Source organism: Coptis chinensis, chromosome 9 (assembly GCF_015680905.1).
Source record: "Coptis chinensis isolate HL-2020 chromosome 9, ASM1568090v1, whole genome shotgun sequence".
NCBI classification, from domain to species: domain Eukaryota; kingdom Viridiplantae; phylum Streptophyta; class Magnoliopsida; order Ranunculales; family Ranunculaceae; genus Coptis; species Coptis chinensis.
In genome coordinates, this window is record NC_141464.1 from 66,586,028 (window position 1) to 66,605,600 (window position 19,573).

Sequence of the window (19,573 nt, forward strand, 5' to 3'; positions counted from 1 at the left end):
AAAAATTTCCTGGCATCATTTTGTCTACCAACCAACTTGATATAAAATACACCTGTTGCCCGTGTTGATCGGAATGAAAAATTATATTCCCCCCCTAACATAATACATCCGATTTGTATAATTGTACCCATGTTACGAACGAATTCACGACTGTGAAGTTTCGTTTAGGGTGGATTTGGGGATAATAATATCCAATGAAATTTTATTGTCCGAGTTCCTTCAATATTTTATGGTCTTGGTTTCACCAACTTCACTTCACTATTGATATATTTGGGATTTGGTACTTGGTAACTAACGCAGTTTAATCTACCAATAAGCCTTGTGTCATTTGTATGTCGTAGAGTTTCTGAAGCAACTCTTCCCATTACACTTCATTCAGTTCATTGTGATTTAGGCGTTAACTTCAGTTGAAGAACTCAAAATTCTCTTATATCCTAAGAGATTTATACGGCTGTGCAACAGTGCAAGTTATCCTTTGCAGCATGCTTCTAGATATCACATGAGCCACGATTCATGTCTAATACAGTTCCCCATTTTGTGCTATGTTACCTCTTTTGCGGGTTCTAAAATATGCAGTCGCTACTCACCACTTCGCCAGTAGTTCATATATGTAGTATAAATAGAATGACAAGCTTCAATTGTATGGGTGAGAAAATATGAAAAAGAGTGCCTAAACCTGTTGAATTGCCAAACCAGAACGATTTTGGTACGGCACAAAGGATGATCCGTGAGTACAGTGCTAACAAGCAGAGTTCATCATCATCCGCCCCACAAGTATAAATATCCAATCTACATTTGACTTTTTTCCTTTCTATTGATTGGCCAAAACAATGTACTTTGCATGTCTATTTAAGCTAAAAAGTCAAAACACCCTAATTCCAGTACTTCTTAAGAAAAATTCTCCAGGAAAGATTATAAGCAACGCTCAGTGGGATATCTAGTTCACGAAAGAATAAGACCGTATGGGAAGGGTATGCTTCCTTGGTGAATGCCTGCAGCAGTTAAAAGCACCTACGCCAATAAGTCCACTTCTTTGCAGGCTTTCCTGAGGCAAAGCATACTGTTCCTGCCAATGATTTGCAAGTGTGAAATGTGAGGACAGAATAGTCAATGTGTGCTACTACATCCGAATATAATGCAGAAAGGATACCTTTCGGCATTTTAAGTTGATCTTCCTCGAAAAGGTGCAAAGAGTCTTGATTGTTCCACTCTCACCCTCCGTCCGCTTTTTCGCATCCAACTCAACTTCCTGGTGTAAAATCAGATCAGTATGAGGTCAAATTTGCACTGCAGAGTAATTTAGTTTTAGGAATCAAGATCTCTATATAATTGTTCTTTTCTTATCTACAAAAATCTAGTATGAACGCCAAGATCACCAAATTCTTGTGGGTTCCATCTAGCTATTGATGGCTCGAGAATTTGCAACACGCAACAATTAAACACAAAAATAAAGACAGAAATAACACAACAAATTTCACACAAAGGCATCAATAGTCACAAAACGGACGAGAATAAATCACTGAAAGTAAAAACACCAGGAATTAGTTTAAACTGTTAAGTACCAGCATCAGGAATTAGTCAAATCTATAAAGACAACAATAAAAATTCTATTAGAGCATTTGCAATGCAGGTGATAGAGGGGGGGAAGTGATAACTATCACCTACTTTCCTCCAAAAGTGTTGTGCAATGCTGGGTGATAAACTCGGTGATAGTTTTCCCGAGTTCAAAACAAAGTGAAACCTTCCACCGAGTTTATCACTGACTTGTTAACTTCGGACGGGATGTTGGATTTCGTCTGGATTACAAAACTCACCAGACGGAATCCAACATCTCGTCCGGAGTCCTAACGGCTAGTGTACCAACGGTCAAAAAGTCAGAACGGTCAAAAAACGGTCAAAATAAAAAACTTTAGTATATATACAACATTTGTTTCATTTCAACTCACACTTCCAACAATCATATATCATATTTCTTCTTCTTTAAAATCGGTTCTTAAAAACCAAATATCAAATGGCATCAACTCAAGCATCTCAAGCAAGTGATAGCACTCAAGCAAAAGCGAGAGCTCACTTTAGCATGTCCGATGATCAAGCTCTATGTCTTGCTTGGATAAAAATTAGTGAAGACTCCATTGTTGGTGCTTTCCAAAATGCAAAAGGATTTTGGAATCGTGTAACAAACGAGTTCAATCAAGCCGTGGGTCGGATAGGTCTCCGATTCAATTAGCGGTAGGTGGAAATATATTTCAAAAATGATGAACAAATTTGTTGCAATTGTGAATGCGGTGGAGGCTCGACATGCAAGTGGTACAACAATACAAAGCCGGGTAATTACAACGTTGTCAATTTGTAATTTATTGATTATCTTAGTCTTAGTCTAATTATTTCCGTCTTCGCCTAATTATCTTAGTGTATTTATTATTTCCATTTTAGTCTTAGTCTAATTATTATCTTGTCTAATTATTATTGCAGTTTAATTATCTTAGTCCTAGTGATTATTTTAGTCTAATTACCACCATTTTTTTTAATTGTCCGAGGCAAGGATGACGTACCAACTACAAGAAAAATCGGGTTTTTCACTTGATCATTGTTACGTTATACTCAAGGATAATCCAAAGTGGAGTAACGTTTTTAGGCAAGGTCAAGCCGCCCACAAAGGAAAAGGTCGCAAAAATGATGGTGAAGATTCAACTTCTAATTCACCAAGTGTTGGTGGAGTTGAATTGGAGGGTTCTCAAGAAATAGAGTCGCCCAAAAGAAATGGAGCGTCCTCTTGGATCGAAGAAAGCCAAGTCCAAAAGGAACCAAGAAAAATCAATTGGTATGTTGGAGGGTTACTTTACACGTTTAGAGGATACATTTTCACAGGATGCAAATGAAACACAAAAATGCTTAGAACTTAGGGAAAGGAACTTGCATATGGTCAAAGAACTGTGATGGCAAGAGAAGAAAAAAATCGGATTCAAGCAGAAAAAAATCAGGTTCAATTGGAAAAAAATCGGCTTCAAAAGATGCAATATGAAGCTAAGATTTTAGCGACCGATACAAGTGTCCTCCATCCCGATATCGCTTTTATAATTGAGCAACAACAAGCTGAAATACGTGCTGACTGGGGAAGGGCTAGAGGTGGTTCTAGCTCTAACTAAGCTTATGTATTTTAATTATCTAGTATTTTATTTTAATTAAAGCACTATGTATTTTAATTAATGCACTATGTATTTTAATTTCATTGTCTTTTTAATTAATGCACTATGTATTTTAATTTCATTGTATTTTTAATTAATGAACTATGTATTTTTATCTAACTGTTTTTTTTTAATTAATGCACTATGTATGTTCTCGGTCAATATAATTATTTTCATAGAAATACAATTACCAATAAAATTAAAATACATTGTAATATAGTTCATTAAAACACAACTCATTAAAAATACATTGGAAATACATTAGGAAATACATAGTTGGAACTTAATAGTTAGTTAGAAAATACATAGGAAATACATTTTCATTTCCATTTTAATTTTTAGCCTCCTTCTCCCTCATCCGGATCCAACCAATTTGGATCATAAATTGGTACCGGATCTGCTTTGTTTCTTCAATGCCACCCAATTAAAAACATGTTCAACTAAGTCCTTTTGAAGATTAGTATGTGTAACTTCATTTTCGATCTTATTTCTTGCTTCAATCATCGATAGACAAAATGAAAACCATCATCTTCCCGAAAGAGCAGGTATTGTTTCTTTCCTCGACCTTTCCAATTCTAAACTCCACTTTCACGTTCATTCTCAACAATTATATTATGCATTATAATACATGCCTTCATTATATCTCCAAGAACAACAACACTATGACAACGCCGCAGTAGAAGCCTTAACAATATGTCATCGTGCCCGCAAAACTCCAAACGCCCTTTCAACATCCTTTCTTGCAGCTTCTTGACGTTGAGTAAAGATCTTTTTCATGCTTATTTCTTGGATAACGAATGGCTTGAACAAATATGCCCCATTTTGGGTAAATACCATCAACAAGATAATATCCCATATCATAGTCATTACCATTCACATTAAATGCAACAGCAGGAGCCTCACCTTGCTCTAATGATTCAAAACATGAGAACGATGAAGCACGTTAATGTCATTATGCAAACCTGGTAGGCAGAAGAAGCAATGCCGATCCAACAATGTTTGTCCGCAACGGCTTCAAGTATCAAAGTTGGTTCCTTCTTGTATCCTACATATGTTCCAAGCCCATCCACTTGGGCAATTCTTCCACACCAGGTGCATACAATCGATTGATCCAAGCATTCCCGAAAACCCTTGCCGCATTTTCAGCTAATATCCTAGCAAATTAATGCGCTTCACTTGGTCGTCTCAAGTACTCTTCCTCAAACGCCGTGATAATTGCCTTGCACCAACGCTTCATAGATACATTTTTGTGGAATCTCCAATTTGTAAATACTCATCCGTTGAATCGGAAGAACAACCGGTTGCTAATTGTGCAACCGCGGCTAGTCCTTTTGTAACCTTAAATTGCTTGCCGTAATCCAATCCATCCACCTTGTCTTTAAAGTAATCGTCGAATGATGCAACAATATGCAACATATACATAAAAGTTCTCTTGTCATCCCGTACCTTCGTCTAAACTTATGAGGAGGCCACCTACAAGGTGTTGTGAAGTAATCCCTCATTATCTTTTGTTTACTGAAATCACCACCATCTCTAAACGTGTACTCTCTGCCCTTCACAGATCCACCACGTTTGTCTGTATCCACATCTTCAATTTCAATGGCTGCTTGAGTCATTAATGCCCCAGCAATGGATAATAACTGCAACCTCCTCCTCCTCCTTCGCCTCATCATATCATTATGCTCATCTCTTACTCTTTCCATGTAGTCATCTTCGTGAAGTACCGTAAGGCGACCGGTGAAACCGTAAGGCTAACTATTACTACTAGATCCTCCCCATAACCTTTGGTTATATGCAATTCTTTCTTCTCTAGACATTTTTCCTATTTTTAGCTTGGTTGTGGGGAAGAAGATGGTTGTGTTGTTTGTTTGATCTAAAAGAAAGAAGAGTAAAACGAAATATGAAAGGTAAGGTCACATATGATAAGGTCACATGTGATACTTCGATTTTGGTCCACTTACCAATTGACAACACATTTTATTAGATTTTTGTTCACTCTCCAAGTGACAACACATTGTATCCAAATGTCTATCCAAATGTACCCTCAATAATTCCAATGGGCCACCATCCCCATCAATAATTCCATTGTTTGGAATAGTAAAACATGCAGTGGGAAGGACTTAAAAACCAGACGGGATGTTACATTCCATCTCGGTGTAAAATACCCAGACGGGATGTTACATTCCGTCTCGGTATCCCCATACACTATTCCTGTCAGAACCTGTCAGAACCAAACCACCTGCAAAAATGAGTGATATTCCAAACTCAAAATTTTCTGTTTCAACAAATACAGGAAATGAGTGAAACGAATGTGAAATGAGTGAAACGAGTGAAACGAATGTTCCATTTTTGGAAACATACGAACTTATAAAATTTTAATTTTTTTTGGCCATAACCTCATTTGTTTTATTGACATATTCATATCCAAAACCTGCTAATATACTTTGAAAATAATAAATAAGACAAACAACAATAATGAACAACACCCAAGTCTAACACAGAAACTCAGTAAAAAAACTAACTTATAATTTCTAAAAAAAATTGGACATAACCTCCTTTGTTTAATGACATATTCATATCCAAAACTCATCAAAGAAAAACCTGCTAATCAAAAATTCATTACAAACAACAATCCCAAACGCCATAAGACAAGTAATGGCGCACAGTTATTACAAACTACAAAAAAATATCTACTAAGACCTCCTCCCCCTACGAGAAGGCTCGGTCGAAGAGCTCTCCCCCCTACATCGTTGTCGCCTCTCTGGTTGAGGTTGAGCTTGAGGTACTCCACTTCCAGCATTCTCCAACTCTTGCACACGTCTCTGAAGCTGCAAAGTTCGATTACGCTCTTCTTGTAAGTACTCAAAACTGCGACGAGAGGACTCCATGAAGGACTCACGCATGGCATAACTGAGAGAGCTGTAGTTAAGGAGCTCCAACCTTACTTCATCCTATTTAACAAAACAAATGCATGTTAGGGGTTATAGTGAATACTAATAATAAGAAATCATGAATAAATTCAAATCATACTAACCTCGGCTAACTGCTCGAACTGTACTGACAAATCTGCTACCACTGCGGCATCTACTGGTGGAATAGGTATTCTCATATCTTGCCCCTGAGAAGTAATCATGCTCCAGTGCCAAAGGTCATCATCATCAAATATCTGTGGAGTTCTTTCTGCATCTGAATATCATGAAACACCCTGGGCTGTGACTGTGGCAACTCCACTCCTCCTGGGAAATGAATGTCGGGCCTCAATGCTCCAGAAGTAACCCCTTCAAAATTGGTGCCCCGGTATAATGCACCTAGCAAGAGACCTCGACCAACCCTCTTCCAATATAAGTCATAGTCGCCCGTAAAACTGAAAGCTGATGCGTCTGGCCACTCATTTGGGTTTGCTCTATAGTGTGAAAAGAGCAAGGGGAAGAATATCGAGGTCATCATATCTATAGGTGGTGGGTAAGGTATAACAATCTCCGGATACTTGCCGCCAACATCGTCCCCAAGGTACCATGCGTTGACTAACCCTATAAGTATCATTAAGCGCTAAGAAAGAAACCTTGCTCTATGACATATATATGATAGTTCACGGTATTTTCGGTGTTCTCTGGAACATCCGGAATATCCATAAAGGGTCCGAAAGATGAAGGACTTGGCCGGGGTTGCCACTCAATTCGGGTAGCTCCTAAAAGCTCAATCTGGCGGACGAGTGTTATGAATATTATCGCGATAGGTCCCCATACCCCCCCGCCTTACGATGAAGCCCCCATGCTTGAATACGTGGAATCAGGTCATGAGTCTCATCCTCTTCCAACCTCTTCAACACGGGATGCATCACACGAAAATATTCATACCACAATATCGCCATCAATAGATAAAATACAATATCAATATATATATAAACATGTCAACATTAATAATTAGATAAATAAATGAAATGAAACAATAACTTAATAAATAAGACTTACCGGTATAATCCAAACAAAGCCGCGACAAATTGCCTTTTAGCGGCTTTTCGCCTCAACCGCTAGGTCTAGCCGGCCGTAAAGGTATGCCAAGATGGATTGACCCAGTCATAATCCCACATCCTCTCTACTGCCCCCGAGACAGCTGGCCATCCACCCGATACGTAAATAACTATCAACATATCCAAATAATACCGCACCAACAAAGTAGAAGAGGAAGGCACGTACATACTCGTGGATCGACTCCTCACCAATATGATAGTCTTTCGGCTTCTCCTTGAGTCTATTCAAATATCTCGAAGTAAACCAACTCATATTTATAGCTCCTCCCTTAAACTGCTCAGCCGATAATCTCAAAAACTCATCTTGCTCATCATCTTCAACCAAATCAAAACCTTCAAAGAAACTCATCGCCGTAGTAAAAACCTCTAAAGTTTCATCAAAAGGAACGGCATCTCCATAACCAATTGGGATACCCGTGAGCATTGTGAAATCAAGAGGGGTAATCCCAAGCTCACCCCATGGGAAATGGAATGTGTGGGTAGTTTGCCACCACCGCTCAACTATCCCAAACAACAATGCCTGATCATTTTGTCCCAAATTAGAATTCAAAAAGCTCCCAAATGGTGTGGCGGATATAATGTCGGTAACCGTGACAAAATTAGGATCCGTTTTTTATTTCATACAATGCCACCACGACACAACATTTGAAAGTGCACAACGCACTTTCCATAAGTGTACTTCCTACATTCAACAAACACGCATGCAATACGATATAATTACAAGTATTTTTTTTTAAAACAATGCGACAAATTCAAACTAATTACACAACAACAAACTTGATATAAACTAACATAAATAATAATAATTAACATAAAAAAAAATCAAAAACTTACTTGAGACTCCGCCACTCGATTTGCTACGTGTCGGACCGATGTACTTGCTAATGGTGGGTGTTCCTCGATTTCACAACGCGGTGGAAAATTGAACCCAAGTTCAATTTCGTCCTCCTCGCCCACATTACGCGTTCTCGACGACGATCCTTTTTGCCCCTTTTTTTTGGAAATTTTAACCTTTCCAAACCATCGGGAATGCTCTTCATGTGGTGAGGTTGGTGGGGATGGATTGGGGGGTTGAGAAGTCATTATCAATGGAATTTTGTATGAAAAGGTTGTTAATGGAGGCTTCAAAATTGGAATTTTGGCTGGAAAGGAAGTGAAAATGGAGCATGTTCGCGTCTGTTGGTATTGAGCCATGAGACGGGATGTTACATTCCGTCTCGTTATAAAATATCAGATGGGATGTTACATTCCGTCTCGTATCAAAAAACTCCAGACGAAATCTAACATCCCGTCCGAGATGTTTTTTATCACCTTTGCATTGCACAGCTTCACCTTGTTTATCACCGGGTTGGTGAAAAGGGGGGTGAAAAGTGAGGAGGTGGCGGTGATAGAGGGGGGGAAAACTATCACCTGCATTGCAAATGCTCTTATACCTTCTCGTCACACCAAGGGGCAAGGATAATTTTTCCCTTGTTAAGCATTGCTGTGAACTCTTCCCATGTCTTTGCAACCTGTATGCAAGCATCTCTCTTTTCTTTTGCAACATTAAAAAGGCTTTGCTGAATTTTGTCCAAAATATTGCTAAAGTTCTCCACCAAATTGGACATCAAAATATCCATTTTTTTTTAATTGTCACGACGGACAATATGCGTTTTGCTCCAATCTCAATCCTCAAATTAACACCATTCATTTCCCAATAAGAAAACTTCCAGCCAGCTGAATTAACTCTTAAATCTACCTCAGCACGGTGACCGGCTTTGCTAAATGTTTCCACAGTGGCAGAGCAAGCAGCAAAAATGTACGTATCAGCATCTTTGCGAAGCAAAGGAACCACAATAACTTGGATGGGTGCTTAATATCCATCCAAGTATAATATCCAAACAGTGAACATGGATAATATCTAAGGCGGCAGTGAACATGTATAATATCCAAATAGTGAACATGTATGACATTAATCATGAACTTCATATAATATGAACACACTTACAAGCGCATACATCACTTGGAGTACTTTCTAATTCTAGCTAGAGGTACTTCATTCCGTAAACAGAGATGAAGTCTGGCATAGAGAGCCTCTCCTGCGGACAACAACAGCCATTTTTCTTTTCTTGCCCTCTCCTCATAAGTCTCCAACCTAACTAACTCTCTCTTGGTACCTCGTCTCCCTCCAAACCCACCCCGCCCTTCCTCTCATATCAACCCTCTCTAAGCATGATCTAGTCCTAGCCTGTGGTCTGTCTTATGGCCATTTTACACAGCTAGATCCCCCCCCTGGGGGAATCATCTAGCTCAGATACAGAAACAAAAGTGGAGCTGCTACAGCAAAAAATGAAGAGTTTGTTTACACACAAAAACAAGTGAGATTAGAAAGGGTGAATACAGACGACCATGGGAATGTACAGCTCATGGTGATAGGGAAGTGGTATGGTGGCAATCCAATCAATCTAACTGATATGGGGACAGAACTCCATCGTATATGGCAAACAAGAGGGCAAATCACCATGGAACTCCTAACCAGAGAACATGTCAAGCTTACCTTTGAGAAGGATGAGGAAATCAGCCATGTCCTCCGGAATGGTCCATGGATCATTCATGGACACATCTTGTCTATCTTGCAGTGGATTAGCACGCAAAGCCTGGAAGAATACAACTTTGATAAGGTGCATTACTGGGTACAAATATGGGGATTACCAAGGGAGCGCATAAATAAAGAGAATGTCAGAATAATTGGAAAGGAACTGGGGATAGTCTCTGAAGAAGATACGTCCTGTCCTCTTGAGTTCAACCAACTGGTGGCTAGGGTCCGAGTCTTGTTGGATATCAAGGAGCGACTTACTAAGGATTTAACAGTTATGCTTGAAACAGGCACAGCTTGCCATGTCAAGTTTAAATACGAGAAGTTAGAACTCTTCTACCATGAGTGCAAGATGAGAGCTCAGCATCGGTATGATCTGGTCAAATGTGGAGGATCGGGTAAGGATGTGATATGCTAAAGGCAAACAAGTTCTTCCATGGGATAGCATGCACAGAGAAACATATTGTGACTATCTCTGGGCAGCCAAGGCATCCTCAGTATAATGAGATCCCAACTCCGAAACTAGCTAGATTTTCAAGCCATGGGAGATCACCGGGGACACATGGACGAACAGAGAAGGACAAAGCAAACATGGCTCCAAATTTGAGTAGGAATAGAGCCGTTGTGACCACTGCTTCTGAGACACATTCAGGGGGGCCATCTTACTCCACAATGGCTAGAAGCATAGAGGGGCACATGGAGATGGATGAGAAGTTCGGTACCCCTGAGCCCAATGGGCCACAACATAGAGAGCTGCACAAAGAGCAATGTGGGCTCAGCCCAACCACTTTGGACTCAGCTTGGATTTCGGGGACTGGATCTTGTTCTCAAGGAGGCGGTTTAGTTCGGGCCCAAGCCCAGGAGGTTCAGGTTGTAGGTCATAATGGGTCAGACTTTGAGATGGATCGGGTCTCAGAGTTGTCTGGTTCTTGCTCTGGAGAGGGAAGTTCAGGTCAGGCCCAAGCCCAGGTAGGTCAAGATGGTACCCTCTATAGGGCTGACTTTGAGATGGACCGGGTCTTAGAGCCCACACCCTCAGAGTTTAGGTTACAAGAGCTGGAATCCCCAGACAAAGACCACCTCACTCCGACACCTAACCAGATCTATGGGAGAGTCTTGGAAAGCCAAACTAAGCTAAGCCTATCTAGGGCAGATGGGAGAGTTCAAGATTGGGAAATGATTCCTTTGACCACGCCACCAAATTTCAACATACCAGGCTGGTTAGAAAAGACGGTAAGGTGTACAAGCAGCTGGCAGTTAGAAACCCCAGGCTAGCTAGGAAACACAACCAGAGAGCTATCGGCATATCTAACCCATATCCACAAGAACTAGGGGTATATCATTCCAGCCCAGATCAAAATAATAAAAGAAAAGTTCTTCATCTGTGTATGAACATGGCGGATAAATCACAGAAGCAAGAGGAGATGCTAGGGAGGGGAGTGAGGAATGCGGTTAACAGATAAAAAAAGGCTAAGCTTGATGCAGAAGAAATGAGGAGGAAAGGCAAAGGAGGAACCCTCATCCCAAGGAATGCAAACATAATTTCAATTTCCAGTGAGTCAACTGGGACAGAAGGAGGTAGGGAAACAAGAATGATCCCATACAAGGGTGAAGGGATGGACTATGACTCAGATGAGACGGTCTCACAGCCAATGCCTTTGGTAGTAGATGATTTAGCAATAAGGAATGATCGGGCTGGAGGAAAGCAGTACCAAGGGCAGGGGTTTGGTCCAGCACCACCTCCAGAAGACAGTGATGATGAGAGTATCTAGGAACATTATGCTCGGTCAGTGGAGAAGAAGAATATGGATATGGCTTGGTCAAATGGTTCGGCCAGCACTACCAAAGGAAAGGCTCAGTATGCAGAAGCTTCACAAGGGTTCGCGGTGACTGTCCCAACAGATCGCCTTCACCCCAATGACGATCTACGCCTGGAATTGCCGGGGTATTGGTTCCACCACAGCGATTCAGCATATAAAGGACCAAATGGGGGAGCTGGGCTTTGATATTTTGTGTTTGTCTAAAACAAAGGTAGATGTGAAACGGGTAGAAATGGTAAGGAAGATGCTTAAAATGGGAGGATGTTTCTGTGTACCAGCTGATGGGCTGAGTGGTGGGCTAGCGATCATGTGGAAAGATGGTGTGGACCTGGAAGTTCTAGGAGCTACCATGAACCAGATAACAGGTAAAATTTCAAATTACCATAATAAAGTTGTGTTTTACTTTTCTTTTGTTTATGGTGACCCTGTACCTTGTAGAAGAAGTAGGGTTTGGGATGAGTTGAGGGACATAGCTCCCCTTGTGCCAGGGCCTTGGTGCCTGTTTGGAGACTTTAATGTTATTTCTTGTCCGAAAGTGAAAAAAGTGGGGGCGTAGCAAAGTCTGACTAAGTACATGTTGGAGTTCAACAATCTCATCATTGATCTGGGGTTGGTGGATTTGGGTTTCAAGGGGCCCAAATTCACCTGGAACAATCATAGAAACCCTGGAGCTCATGTTCTGGAAAGACTTAACCGGGCTATGGCTACCCCCCAATGGCTGACTTGTTTCCCTAATGCCCATGTGAGAACTGTTGCCAATGCTTCCTCTAACCACCTGGCTCTGCATATTTCTCTCACTAACCCTGAAGACAGATGCCTCAAACCTTTTGGATTCTTTAGTATGTGGTTATCCGATCTATTTTGTAAACCCTGTATTGATGAAGCTTGGAAGTCTGTGATGCATGATATGCCTGATGAAAATGTTAGTAATAAGATGCATGCCACAAAAGATAACCTCAAGTTCTGGAATAAGAATGTCTTTGGGAACATTTTCCAGAATATTAGGAAGAATCAACGTAAGCTAGAAAATGTTCTATCAAAGCCTTTTACTAATGAGAACCATAACAAAGTTAAGGCTCTCAAAGCCACCTTGTTAGAATGGTATGTGAAGGAGGAATCCTATTGGAAGCAAAAGTCCACCAACCACTGGATTAAGAAAGGAGGGAAGAATACTAGATACTTCCATCTGTCTACTATATATAGGAGGAGAAAAAACAGGATTGAGAGCATTAAAGATAATGAGGGTAACTAGCAGGTGGGTAGACCTAATGTGGGGAAAGCTGTTAATGAATACTTTGAGCACATTTTTACCTCTGATTGCCCTGATGAAAATAATAATATTTTGGACTTGTTTAAGCCTGTTATTACTGATAGAGAGAATGAACTGCTCACTGCGGTGCCCTCTATTGATGATATCTGGCAAGTGGTGAGGAAGATAGGGAAGCTTAAGGCCCCTGGGCCTGATGGTTTCCAAGGTATCTTCTATCATGACTGCTGGGATATCATTGGAGAGAGTATCATTACTTTTGTCCAAGATTTCTTCATATCTGGTAGTCTGAATCCTAGCTTCAATGAAACTTTTATTGCATTGGTTCCAAAAGTGTCCAACCCTAATCACATGGCCAAGTTTAGGCCTATTAGCCTATGCAATTTCAGTTATAAGATCATTGCTAAAATTATGGCTAATAGGCTGAAATGTCACATCAATAAGATTGTTTCCCCTTTCCAAATAGCCTTTATTAAGGGGAGGAGTATAGGGGACAACATTGGGCTGGCCTGTGAAGCATTTCATAACATGAAGCATATGAAATCTAAGACAAAAGAGTGGATGGCTCTTAAAATGGATATGGCTAAAGCCTATGATAAGGTAGAGTGGTCTTTCCTTGATGATATTTTTAAAAACCTGGGGTTTAGTGCTCCATGGAGGAATCTGGTTTTGTAATGTCTTACTACTGTTTCCTTCAAGGTTCTGTTAAATGGATCCCCCCTCAAGAAAATTACTCCGGAAAGAGGCCTGAGGCAGGAGGACCCCTTGTCACCATACCTCTTCATTATGGTGTCTGAGGCCTTATCTAGGCTGCTTGTACAAGCTGAAAGTAGGGGAGAGATCCAGGGCATAAAAATCAGACGGAACTCCCCTACTATTTCTCATCTGTTGTATGCTGATGACTTGATCATCTTTTCTAAAGCTACTCCTAAAGATAGTAGACATCTTAAGAGTATCTTGCAGGAGTACTGTGAGGCCTCTGGTCAGTTGATTAATTATGACAAATCCAGCATATTTTTCAGCAGAAATGTTAGATTTAGAGTTAAGATAAAACAAAAAAAGTTATGGGGTATGAAGTTATTTGAACCTAAGGATAAGTATCTGGGTGTACCCATCATGTTATACAGGAAAAAAGTGGAGGACTTTGATTATCTTGTGGATAGGATCCATGGCAAGGTGAAGGGGTGGATAGCTAAGGTGCTCTCCCAGTGGGAGAGCTACCCTCATACAAGTTGTGGCTTAGGCCACCCCCTTATATGTCATGTCTACCTACCTCCTCCCTATATCTACCTATGACAAGATTGATAAAACCTGTAGGGATTTCTTCTGGAATGGCTCTTAAGTCCAATAGTGTCCACACCATTGGGTGGGGGCAGTTGTGTAAACCAAAACAAGTGGGAGGCTTAAGGTTCCGCAAAGTTAGGGATATAAATATTGCTATGCTTGCTAAGATGCCTTGGAAAGTTGCTACTGACTTAGAGTCTCTATGGACTAAAGTCTTTACCAGTATTTACAACAAAAATTGGATTGGGGATGTACTCAAACCTCCTGGTTCTACTTCTTACTTTTGGAAAGAAGTGCATAAGGTGTTCAACCTTATAAGTGGCCGGGGGGCTCATTTGGAACATTGGCAATGGGCTAACCACTTCTGTTCTCCAAGACCCCTGGCTCTGCAAAGGTAGCCGACCCATTACCCTACAAGATCTGGGAATTGAGCACCCATATCTTAAGCTTGCTCATGTGGCTAACTTGTTCCTGTCCAGTGGCAGTGGGTGGGATGTGCACAGGCTAAATCAGCTGTTTCCACCTCTTGTCAGCAAGCACATACAAGAGGTGGTGGTGAGGCCTATGGGTGCTCAAAAGGATAAGATGGTTTGGTCTGGGCACAAAAAAGGGACATTTACTGTGAAAACTGCCTATCAATTCCTAACCTCATTAAGTTGGGAGGGACAGTCTTCCAGTTTTAGCCAAAGAACCATCTCTAACATTTGGAGGTCAAGTCTCCCAGCTAACATCCAAATGTTCCTATGGAAGGTCTATAAAAGAGGACTACCCATGGGGGACTTACTCATGGAAAGAAAGATGCATGGGGACTTTGTTTGTCCCTTCTGCTGGAGTACCTTAGAATCAGATACACATCTCTTCTTTGGCTGTGAGTGGATCAGGAGTGTTTGGTTTGGCTCGGACATTGGAATTCGCATGGAAAATGATAGGAATAACACTGTCAGAGACTGGGTAGACCAGTTCATGTTGTGGTGCCTGAGTGGAGAGGAGAATACCAATTAAGCTGGAGTGTACTGTTGTGTGTTGCTCTATCAGATTTGGGAAGCTCGGAATGAGGCAAAGTTTGAGCATAAGATTCCCAGTAAAGCAAGGCTGCTTAGGAAGTGTTCAGCTGCACATCAAGTTGCTGCAAAGCTTTCAGAAAAGCTCCTCCTAATCCCATTAACCTTCCTATTCCAAATAATACTTTGAATACTTTATTTCCAATTATACCCAACAATAGTATTCTGATACGCTTTGATGCTGCTTTTCACAAGTCCTCTGGAGCTGCGAATGCTGGGTGTATGGCATGGAATGATGTTGGTGACATGGTGGGAGCAGCTGCTAGGAAGTTTTGTGCAACAAGTCCTGAGGAAGCTGAGATGGTGGCCAATGAAGTGGCAGTTCTGCTGGCGTGCCATCTGGGCAGAGACAACTTTGCCATACAAGGAGATTGTGAAGAGATAATCCAGTGCTATAATGGTGGAGGATGTAGGTGGAGTCTGAAAGCCATTCATTTTGCTGTAACTAGACTCTGTAGTAATTTAGAATCGGTTAGCTTTGACTGGATTAGTAGGAACGTTAATAGTGATGCTCACCAAATTGCTTTCGATGGGCATTGCATCAGGGCTATGTAACCTGCTCTGCCAAAATGTGTGGTGGAGGCAAACATTGTTCCAATATGGTTGTAAACTTCTATCTAATATATGATATGCAGTTCATCGGAAAATATATATATATATATATAACACTTGGAACAGTTCATAAATAAATTTCTTCATTAAAAAAAAAGGAGTGCACGATTTACAATGTAACTTGCATTAAGTCATTCAAAAAACCACCTAAAGTACAATAACATAATCCATTTTGAGTTGTTATTTAGAAAGGTTAGACTGAGGAGCTTATCCCTCAGGTGAATTATTCAATGGCTCAGGAACTTTGTTTTGCATCTCAAGGTAGACCCTTTACACATGTACTTGCTAACCTCGATTCCTTCCTAGAAAAATATATATATATATATATATATATATATATATATATATATATATATATATATATATATATATATATATATATATATAACACTTGAACAGGTTCAGTAAATAAATTTCTTCATTAAAAAAAAAAAAAAAGGAGTGCACGATTTACAATGTAACTTGCATTAAGTCATTCAAAAAACCACCTAAAGTACAATAACATAATCCATTTTGAGTTGTTATTTAGAAAGGTTAGACTGAGGAGCTTATCCCTCAGGTGAATTATTCAATGGCTCAGGAACTTTGTTTTGCATCTCAAGGTAGACCCTTTACACATGTACTTGCTAACCTGGATTCCTTCCTAGAAAACAAAAACAGAGAAAATGGGATAGAGAAAAAACCGTTCGTCATCTTCTTCCTTAAGTTTTGATTCAGATGAAGAAAAATGAACATCTCATGGTATCAATGAACAAACTTCCAATTGAAATCATTCTTATATTTTTTCTGATGAAATTTACATCACAATTTGTGTAACAAAGATCGCAAGTTATGTGTAGAACATCTTTGTCAAACATATTAGCTAGGCAAGCAAGATTGTGTAAAATTGCCCCATTTGCATATATATTATGTACGAACCCTAGAATGCTCAAGACTGAAAGATGAACACATTGGTGTTGCATTGTCAAAATTGATTGTCTAATCTCTTCAGGTGGTTTATGAAAAGTGAATTAGAGTTATTCTTGGATGGATTTTAGTGTAACTTTTGAAACAAGCCACATCTTCAGTTTTTCTCCAGTACTTGGTCATGGTTATATGATGGGCCGGGTCAACTCTCTGTCAAGGATCATCTTAAGTTCTATAAAACTTTACTAGCTGAAATTGCTACTTTTGAAGTGAGAGAATACAAACTTTTTAATTTCCTGGTGGTTTTCCCTGCAATATGTAATGAGCATACAAGTCCAGTGGGGTTAAAGCTGCAATGGGCTCTCTTATGCATCTTTCTCCATGGAGGCAAAGTAAATTTATGTGTTCTATTCTGCATGTGGTCATTGTGCTTTTGTTTAACTCTAACGTTAGTGCTCACCCAAGAATTTTTCATATGTTCATAACAATAAGTAATGATCTTGATAAGGTTCTTTATTTGCATTTATATTTTTGATGTTTTTGTTTATATGGTTCGAAGGATATGGATTCCATGGATATGCAAGGATGGATTACAAAAGAAATCGGCCAGGCATTTAGCATGATCACTGAACTAATTATTCTTATTCTACATCTCTACACTATATGATAGCCGGGTTTGTAGGAACCACACTTTTCAACCGAACAATGTATTTCTAATCTCTCAATTTTAAGATTTTAGAACTACCTCCCTACTATGTTTATTTAAATTACATCTCTCCTATTTATTAATTACAATTGGCTCTCTGATCTCTATTAAAATTGAACCACTTCCTTCTTCAATAATTTTAGGATAGTCTTCTTAATTTAAAAGCTAAAATTTATGTATAGGAATTGTATATCTTCCCCATTTTTAGAAAATTGTTTCTCTTTTCTTAGTGAGAGATTCACAAAAAATTATTTATCTTTAGTTTTTTTAACAATTTTCATTTTAGTTCTTTACAACTTGGCGAACTGATGCGTAGCACAGTACACATGCTAGTACTTTAGTAATAGAGATATAACACACATGAGTATTTCGTAGATGCATTTGTTTCTTATTTTGTTTGCAACACTTTATATTAGCATGGTTACTGGTCAGTCCCAATGGTTGCGGGCCTAAATAGTGCAAGCTTTCTAACTACGACAAAAGAATTTGAAAGAGCATTGATAAATTTTGTTGCATATTATTAATTGGTGCAGGTCTTATAGAACGTTAAACATGATGGATTGGTGCTTAATTTGAAGGTGGCCATTAAGATGGGTGGTTGTTGAAACTTTGTTGCTGCAGTTATCACATGGTTAGTTTGATGTAAAATTACGTACATATTCCTCCTAATTTAAGCAGCCTAAATAATACATATCTTGGTGTCATTTCAAGGGGATGGTTATATGAACTCCACCTTATAGCGACTCCAAAGTTACTCCACTCATAAAAATGAACTTACAAAATGAACTGAGGACTAATTTTTTGTGGATGTGTACATCTCATGATGGAGAACACCCCCACCAAAAATCAGCTCAATTGAATATGTCTAACCTTGTCAAAAATTGTATCGAAATTAAAAAAATCTGGACCGTTGGATAATTTCATAACTTTCTAAATGATTTTTTATGAGGTTGTACATCTTCAAATGAGCTTATTTTTTGTGAGGATGATCTCTATTGTGTAGAAAACATCTCCACCAAAAATCAGCTTCTAGTTCATTGAGTTAAGTGGTGGAGTTCATTTGGAGTTCATTTTAGTGGAGTTCATATAACCATCCCCTTTTATAATACATCAACTTATTTGACCTTTTAGTTGTCGTCTTCACTTTCTAATACGATGCTTACATGGTTTGCAGGTCATTGAAGGTTGTGTAGTTGATGATAATCCACTCCTTGGTTTATCGAAAGAAAAGATAGTCCACTCCTTGAAGTCACGCCGATTTTATTATTTAGTTATGGATGTCATAGGTTTCAGTAATCGATTGTAATCCTGTTACGTAAAGTGGTGTTCTTACAATGTAAATTACTAAATTGTGCATTTTTACAATGGTGTTTTACTCGATCTCGCTTCTTAGCTATGGAGTCGCACAGACAACCTACAGCTTTCCGTCAATGGTACAATTATCTACTGATATAGTGCTTTCCAAAACAGTTCAACCATTAGATACATACAGAGCATAACACTTTTAACTGTTTTCAGTTTGATACTTTGATATATATTTATAAGCCCCAGACAATGCGAAGATGAACCACATCGTTTTAACAATATACAAACATATGGTGAGTGTCGAAAAGATTATGAACTCAAAAACATATAGTTTTCTGGAAAAAGGTCAAAAAGAGAAGATATGTTCAATCCGAACTCCAGACTACCTTAATTTAGTTTTGTTCCAGAAATTTGCAAGAAAATATTCAAACTTTTTACAAAACGCTCATGCACACTTAACTTAGAAAAAGAAACAGATACCCCCATCGTGGTAGTCTTAGCAACTCATTTCTATAGAACAAATAGAAGTAGAAACAGTATAAGCTAATCTGTTTGGACTTGGTATAAGTCATATGCAACAAATGAGCGCAATTACAATATGCAACAGATAGACAAAGATAGTTCTTAATTCTTGAAATGCAAAATTTGTTCCACAAGATCATTAATGAGTGATGAAGGCAATAAAATGCATGAAACAACTAAACAAATGATTAAAAAGATATTCTTTAGAGTGCAGGCAAGTACCTCAACTGAATAACTATCGCTGAATATTAAGCATGGCCTTCGCCTCACTCTGCTCTACCATGAGAGTGTCACTAGTGT

At 39.3% G+C, this 19,573-nt stretch overlaps 1 protein-coding gene and 1 long non-coding RNA gene across 3 annotated transcripts; both read right to left on the reverse strand.

The window, feature by feature from the left end:
- Nucleotides 1–662: 662 nt before the first annotated feature.
- On the reverse strand, nt 663–19,573 carry LOC147477477 (proline--tRNA ligase, cytoplasmic-like). 2 transcript variants are annotated; one of them, XM_086583079.1, is made up of 3 exons: nt 8,649–9,273; nt 1,151–1,249; nt 663–1,066 (listed from the first exon to the last, which is right to left on the reverse strand). In XM_086583079.1, exons 1-3 carry the CDS (start codon nt 8,832–8,834, stop codon nt 938–940), a joined length of 414 nt encoding a protein of 137 aa, XP_086439205.1. In that variant the 5' UTR covers nt 8,835–9,273; the 3' UTR covers nt 663–937. The 2 variants fall into 2 exon arrangements, 1 of the variants encoding a protein (XP_086439205.1); XR_015207976.1 differs by lacking the exon at nt 8,649–9,273 and adding an exon at nt 19,496–19,573 and having other exon boundaries at nt 667–1,066.
- On the reverse strand, nt 5,695–6,595 carry LOC147477478 (uncharacterized). The gene is made up of 2 exons (XR_015207977.1): nt 6,220–6,595; nt 5,695–6,136 (listed from the first exon to the last, which is right to left on the reverse strand). It is a non-coding gene; the product is annotated as an uncharacterized LOC147477478 (long non-coding RNA).

Excerpts from the sequence above, each read along its gene's own strand:
- LOC147477477 (XM_086583079.1), bottom strand. The coding sequence starts at position 8,834 with ATGGATATTTTGATGTCCAATTTGGTGGAGAACTTTAGCAATATTTTG. Across the intron at positions 1,250-8,648 it reads CCCCTTGGTGTGACGAGAAG|GAAGTTGAGTTGGATGCGAA; the intron begins GTATAAGAGCAT and ends ATTTTACACCAG. Across the intron at positions 1,067-1,150 it reads TCAACTTAAAATGCCGAAAG|GAACAGTATGCTTTGCCTCA; the intron begins GTATCCTTTCTG and ends AATCATTGGCAG.